Here is a 6871-nt window from a genome sequence, read left to right as displayed (position 1 = left end):
TCCCGGGCTCTCAGGGATCCGTTCCCGTTCCCGGGCTCTCCGGGGCCCGTTCCCGTTCCCGTTCCCGGGCTCTGTCCTGGATCCGTTCCCGTTCCCGTTCCCGGGCTCTCTCCTGGATCCGTTCCCGTTCCCGTTCCCGGGCTCTCTCCGGGCCCCGTTCCCGGTGTTCCCGCCGGCCGCCAGGGGGCGCTGTCGCGGAGGGCGGGGCTCTGTTCCCGGTTCCCGCCGGAAGCGGAGCGGTGCCCGCGCGCGTGCCCGCGGCTCCGTGCGCGCTCCCGCGGGTTCCCGCCAGCCGAGCGAGGCCGCCGGTTCCCCCGCGCCGTGCCCGGCCGGGGCTGTCCCGGGCCCCGCGGGATGACCTTCCCCGCCATGGAGCGGGCCCTGCGGCTGGGCCGGGCCGGGCTCCGCTTCCGCTCCACCCGCGGGGCCGAGCAAGGAGCGCCCCGAGGCCGCGATCCCCCCGCACCCCTCCCGCAGGGCCCGGGGGCCGGCCGGGGGTCGCGGACCGGCCGGGAGCTGTTGCGGGCACAGCAGGACCTGCCCCGGGCCGGCAAGGGGAAGGGGCTGGAGCGAAAGGCGCTGTCCCTGGAGAGGACTAAAGGCTCCGAGATCCTGTTCGGGGTGGCCCCGTGCGGGCTGGCGCTGGCCCGGGCGCGGAGGGCCCTGTTCCGCCTGTTCCTGAAGGAGCCCCGCGGCGGCTCCGGGCGGCCCGTGAGGCCCGAGCTGGCCCTGCAGGCCGCGGCCCGCGGGGTGCCGGTGCTGCGCGTCCCGGGCCGGGCGCTGGACGCGCTGTGCTGGGGCCGGCCCCACCAGGGAGTGTGTCTGGAGGCCGCCCCGCTGCCCTTCAGGAGCCTGCGGGACGCCCAGGAGCCGCAGCCGGGGGATGGAGACAGCGGGAGCCGGCAGCCGCTGTGGCTGGTGCTGGAGCATATCCAGGATCCCATGAACCTGGGGGCCCTGCTGCGCTCCGCGTACTTCCTGGGGGTGGACAGAGTGGTGGCGACCCACAGCAACAGGTACGGGCCACAGCAACAGGTCCGGGCTCCTCCAGCCCCTCTTTCCCTCCCACACGGGTTTCCGGGCTGCATCACTCAGCTGATGTTTGAAGAGATTTCTGGGGCTGATGTGTAGAGCAGGGTTTGGGATGCTGCTGCTCTGCAGGCAGGCTGCGGGATGTGGGATTCCAGGCTCTCCCTGGACTCTTGTTTTAACCCATTCTGTGTTTCAGTTGTCCCACCTGTGACCCGTTTCCTGGGTTAATTCCTGAGCCCTCATTCTCCATAGGAAAACACATCTGTATAGTGAGTGGCATCTGGTGGAGGGTTGTAGAGACAGGAGGAGGAGGTACAGAACCAAAAATTAACCTGGATTTCTTCTCGTGTGACACTTTTCCATTCTTTTCCCCTTGCAGCTGCCCCTTGACTCCCGTAGTGAGCAAAGCCAGCGCTGGAGCCATGGAGGTCTTCGATGTTTACAGCACAGATGATCTGCAGGGCTTTTTGAAGGTACAGTGAGCCACTTCATTGGTTTTTTCCTTTCTCCAGGAGTACTCAGACACCGCAGGTATTACACAGAGGGGAGGCACTCAGGGTGCCCTGAGTTACTTGCAGTGTCTGTGCTGGGGCCAGCAGTGCTGGGCACACACCCCCAGCTCCATTCCCTCGGGTAGGGAGAGTGGCTGTTTTTTCTGGAAGCTGGTGGTGCCAGGACAGTCTTGTGGCTCTCGGCATGCCGGGGTTTGTCTCCCTCGGGTTGTGTGGCAGAGCAGCATCCCAGGGCCCAGGCACACGATGGCAGCATTGGGCAGCCTTTGGAGCAGGGAATAGAGGAGGAAACAGGGCTGGGGGGAGCTGCTGGGAATCTTTTTACACTTCCCCTATGCAGTGAGGTGTGAGAGGGAGCCCTTTGCAGGCAAAAATTTAAGGGATGCCAAAAACAAAACCTCCAGTCAGCTTAACTGAAAATGTAAAAACCAAGAATGTTTGCATACATGACTTCGTTTCAAGCTTGAATATCTGGCAATTCTTGATTTCTTTCCCTTTTCTAGGCTAAAATTGCAGAAGGCTGGGAAGTGGTGGGAACAGTCAGCAGGCCTGAGGATGTGGAAGATGTTCCTGTCATCAGCTGCTCGGAATTCCGGTGGGACAAACCCGTTATTGTAGTGATAGGTATTTCCATTTCCAGAGCTGTGGGCTGGGTGGGGGTGCAGCTGTGAGGGGGATGCTTCACTCCAGGGATTGTTCCAGGACTGGAAGAGAAAAGCTGAGAGTGAATTAATGGAATGGTCTGGCTGTGAATGAAGCAGGGGCTGAGAGGAATGGGGGGAGCTGAGGGGGCTCCCAGTGGGAACAGTTTGCGTTGATACACAGGGAGTTCAGCAGCTGTGGAGGGTCTGGGTGCAGATTTGGTGCCAGGGCAGCCACAGTGTGGTGTTTGCATTGTGTTCTGTGTTTTGATCCTGTGCTGGAGCCCCAGATTTGGATTTTCTGTGGTGGTGAGCCCCAAGCTGAGGGAGAGCTCTGGAGCTGCTGCTCAGAGCTGCTCGGGGGGAGCTGTGCCACATTTGCCCTTAAAACCAGAAATGTCTGGTGTGGCAGGAACCATGAGGGGCTGAAGCTGGGCATAGTCTGGATGCAAAGCTGGGCTTTGTAGCCACCCCTGAGAGCAGTCAGGGCACACCTGGCACAGCAGGAGCAGAGGAATCTCCTCCCTGTTGGAGCAGTGGCTGCCACTTCCCTGAGCACCTGAACTGGCAGTTCTTGCTGGGAATTCTGCCCACTCTCACCTTCTGTAGGCACAGATTGGGCTTGTGCAGCCTCCCAGAAGGTGAAGGGAAGGGGAGTAGCAGCTTTGTGGCAGCTGAAGAAAGAAATTCCCCCAGGAGTGCAGCTCCAGGCACCTGTGTGTGACTGTGCCATGTCCCCCACTCCGTGTCACCTGGCACAGGAGCTGGCTGGAGCTTTTTCACTTGGAAGTAGAGTCCTGCTGGCCACAAGCCAGGGAGGGGCTGTAATCCTGCCCCTTGCTGGGGCTGGCTTGGCTCGGAGGACATTCCTTTAATTAAAATGTTTATTGAACTCCTGGAAACACTGACAAGACAACGCTGCAAATCTGGCATCTCTACAAGATGTGTGGAGCTGTATTCCAGGGGGAGCAGGGAGGCTGGCAGCTCTGCTGATTGCCCACAAAGAAATGCATCCCACAAACGGCGACAGCACCCGGAGACAGGCTGGGGCTGGAAGCGGCAGCAGTGTCGTTACCTTGAGTTATGAGAGATTTCTCCAGGAAAAAGTCCAAATATCCTTTTGTCAGGGGAGATTGGAGGCTGATTGGTAGATGCATGAGGAGAGCTCCTGGACCTTGCAGCAGTAATGATTTCAACTCTCTGCTGAGCACTAACTCTTGGCTGAAAAGAAAATTGAACATTACGTCTGATGCTGGGCTTGTTGGGAGAAACGTCCTGGATCTGAATATGGAGCACTCCTGCAGCTGCAGGGAGCAGCAGAGATAATTCAGCCTGGGATTGAGCTCCCTGGCACCACACAGATTGTCTTGTAAGTTAAGCATTTGCAGCCTCCAGTTCCCCCTCCTGGCATCCTCGCTGGCTTGGCAGAGAGTGATTTGGACAGTCCAGCTTTAATGTTGTCTGCACTGGAGTCATTGCTGGAGGCAACAGCTCAGACTGGGAGCCTGCTGCACACAGGAACAGATTGGGAGCACTTAGATGGCTGAGTAAGAAGAGTTTCTGGGTAATTTGTTCTTCTTAGACCTTCAGTCTTTAGCTCGGGGTTTAAGGCTCTTCACAGAGCTGGTGGTTTTATGGAGATGCTCATTTTGCATATTTTTTTGCTGCTGGGTCTGAATTTCCTGCACTGGAAACTGCAGTTGTCAGTGGTGTTAATTGTAAATGGGGCAGGAAATGTGTTTTGTCATTTCACCAAGCTCTGGTCTTTGAGCTCTGTCAGTGAGGGACAAAGCTGAGAGGTGGAAGTTAAAGATCTGTAGTGGGAAGTGTTTTGTTCACCAGTATAAACCAGGATTTAATCTGATTCAGTCAATACTCCCTCCCTTGTGTCACACTGTGCAAGTCTTTTTGCTCTGAATTTATCGCTCCTAATTATTTTAAGCAGCCAGGCCCATAAAAAGCTTTGTAAAAGCTGGAGGCAAAATCGGTGCCTTTATTGGGAATTGTAAGACCCTTATCAGGGACAGGAGAGGATTTCTCCAGGAGCCATTGCTGCTGTCCCAGTTGGAGAGTCCCGTGGGAGTGTGGTTTGAGAGGCTCAGGAGGCAAATAGGTGTAAAACTTTTCCAGGATACTATTTCTGGGTTTTTTAAGGCATCCCTGGAGCAGTGGTGAGGGGACAGGCAGAGCTGTGTGAGGCCTGGCTTTGATTCCTGGTGTCACCCTGTGACCTTGGGTAACTCCCCCAGGCCTTGTGTGCACTGCTGGCTTACAGCAGGGGGGAGCATTGGTCAGGATGGGCTTAGAGGCTTCTGAAGGCTCACTGACCCCAACCAAAGAGCTTTTGCCATGACTGGGTTCGTCTGGTAAGGTGATGCAGGGTGCATTACCCAAAGCATCCTCTTTTTTACATAGAGTGCATCTTAGATCAGCCCAGTCAAACGTGAGGGGCAAAGAAACTGACTGGGAGTGATGACACTTGCCATCCCTGTGTGGTCAGAGGGATCAGGGTGCCCTGGCAGTGCCCTGGTGTGGGGCTCAGCCAGGCCAGGGCACGGCTGTTGGAGGGGAGCTTTGGCTGCCACGTGCTGGGCCTGTTTGCCAGAGGTGTTTGGGATGAGCTGGCCGTCCTTGCAGCCCTGGAGCTTCCTGTGCTGCTCTAAATAACAATGTGGAAGAACCCTTTGGGGAGCCAGGCGGGCTGGGAGGTCCATGGCCCTCTGCATTCTCACCTGTCTGCACACAGCATTGTTTAAAGCCTCTCCCTTTCCATTTCCCTTTGTGACAGTGTGAGTCAAACAACTCCTAATGACCTGGGATAGATTTCAACTCTGTTTCACCAGTGTATCAGCCCAAACACATCAGGGCTGCTGGCTGGTTTAACAACTAATCAATTGAAGCCTCCGGTTCAACTGTCTGCATGCACAAGTTGCACCCAGGCCGTGGGGGAGTGTGAGTGTGTGCTGGGAAGGCTGGAGCTGTCACTGGCAATAGGGAGCTGGGATTTGCTGGCCTGTGGCTCTTGCCTGCCTTGTCCCAGTGCCAGCAGCCTGTGCCCACAGGAGCTCTGTGCAGCTGTGTTGGACAGATACTCCTCAAAGCCACTCCAGATGCTGGAGAGCAGATCCAGGGAGGGAAGGGAGGAAGGTGCTGGCTCCCCTCTGGTGGCTGAGCTGCTGTGAGGAACATGGTGAGCTTGAGCTGAGCAAGAGCTGCACTGAGGAGGGGGAGAGGACGTGGCAGTGCTGTGAGCTGAGCAGTGTCTCTGTCCTGCAGGGAGTGAAGGGGAGGGCCTTTCCCTGGAGACTCAGCTGCAGTGCCAGCGCATGCTGGCCATCCCCCCGGGCAGGGCGCTGCACCCCGGCATCGACTCCCTCAACGTCTCTGTGGCTGCAGGTGAGAGCTCTTCTGAGCACCAAACCACCCCCAGCTTCTGTATTTAACAATCAAACATCCAGGTCCACTGAACCATTTCCTTGTGCTTTGAAAAAAAAAATTAAAAAATCCCTTAATATTTATTTAGTTTTGTTTCCTACAGGTATCCTCCTGCACTCCATCTGCAGCCGGAGACCAGGGCATGGAGATTGAAATCCTCTGTTTGGTGGAGGAAGCTGCTCAGGGTGGATATGGAAATGCTCTTCCCAGGGTCTCCACCATCACTGTGAGTTCCAGAGAGAGCCCCAGTGACCTGAGCTGCATTTTGGCTGCTGCAGAAGCCACCGGATCCCTGACTAAACACCTGATGTCCTAGGGAACACCTGGGAGGAGCAGCTGTGGGAAGGCAGACAGGTCTGGGAGCAGACAGTTTTGGCAGGAAGACACTCAGGGATGGCTGCCAGCACCGTGCTTTGTGCATCCCTTGAACCCTGGGGACAGTTTGGGTGACAGTGCCACTGAAAGTGCCCTGTGCCCTCCCCTGGGCAGCAGCTGCTGAGTGCCAGCTGAGCTCGGGAACCACTGGGGCTGGTTTTTCTGTATCTGTTTTTAAACCAGCTGTGCAGCCCTGCCAAGGGCTGGCAAACAGCTGCAGTGGGGGGAAATGCAGCCCGTGGAAATAAAGCTTTTGTAAAGATTGGTTGTAGACTCAAATCCATTTAGTGTCATATAAATCCAGAGTGTGATTAGACCTTCAGGTGGGAAGAGGGATCTAGAGCTCATTTCTTTCTGGGGAAGTTTCCTTTCCAAGCTGGGCTGATGGAGGCTGAGGTGCCCCAGGACCACTGTCCTGCTGATGGCACTGGGGTGGCTTCATTTGCAACTATCCTGCTTGAAAAACCAGGCTGGCTAAATTATTGAGAGCCAAAAGAATGTTATCACTTAGCACCTTAATTATTTTATTTAGCTACCATGGCCCTTTGCATAGGATTCCTCATTAACACTTAATTTACAGTGCCCTTTAGGGATAATTTCAAACAATTCTGCTCAGTCTGCCCCCTCCCCACTTCCAAATGAATAAGTAAATCACTCTGAGTGACTAATTAGAACTTTCCTTTGAGCTAAATGAAGTCTGTAGGCCTTGGTCTGGGGGTATTCCCTGTGTGTCCTGGGGACACTCCAGGTGCCTGGGATGGGGCACAGGGCATGGAGCTCCTGAAGGGTGTCCAGGGCTCCCTTCTGTGGCTGTGGTGGACAGGACAGGAGGGTGCCTGGGGTGGGGACACGGCCCCTGAGCTGGGTCCTGAGGGG

General features: G+C 56.3%; 1 protein-coding gene across 1 annotated transcript; it reads left to right on the top strand.

Annotated features, from left to right (window-relative positions):
* The first annotated feature begins 278 nt into the window (after window positions 1–278).
* On the top strand, window positions 279–6260 carry MRM1 (mitochondrial rRNA methyltransferase 1). The gene is made up of 5 exons (XM_005525910.3): window positions 279–1016; window positions 1412–1505; window positions 2048–2168; window positions 5462–5581; window positions 5724–6260. The coding sequence occupies exons 1-5, from the start codon at window positions 355–357 to the stop codon at window positions 5771–5773; spliced, it is 1047 nt and encodes a 348-aa protein (XP_005525967.2). The 5' UTR covers window positions 279–354; the 3' UTR covers window positions 5774–6260.
* The last annotated feature ends 611 nt before the right edge of the window (window positions 6261–6871 follow it).

This window comes from Pseudopodoces humilis, chromosome 23, assembly GCF_049639895.1.
Source record: "Pseudopodoces humilis isolate 2021_Gansu_Grassland_sample_001 chromosome 23, ASM4963989v1, whole genome shotgun sequence".
NCBI classification, from domain to species: Eukaryota; Metazoa; Chordata; class Aves; order Passeriformes; family Paridae; genus Pseudopodoces; species Pseudopodoces humilis.
This window is presented reverse-complemented; position numbering and strand designations above follow the sequence as displayed.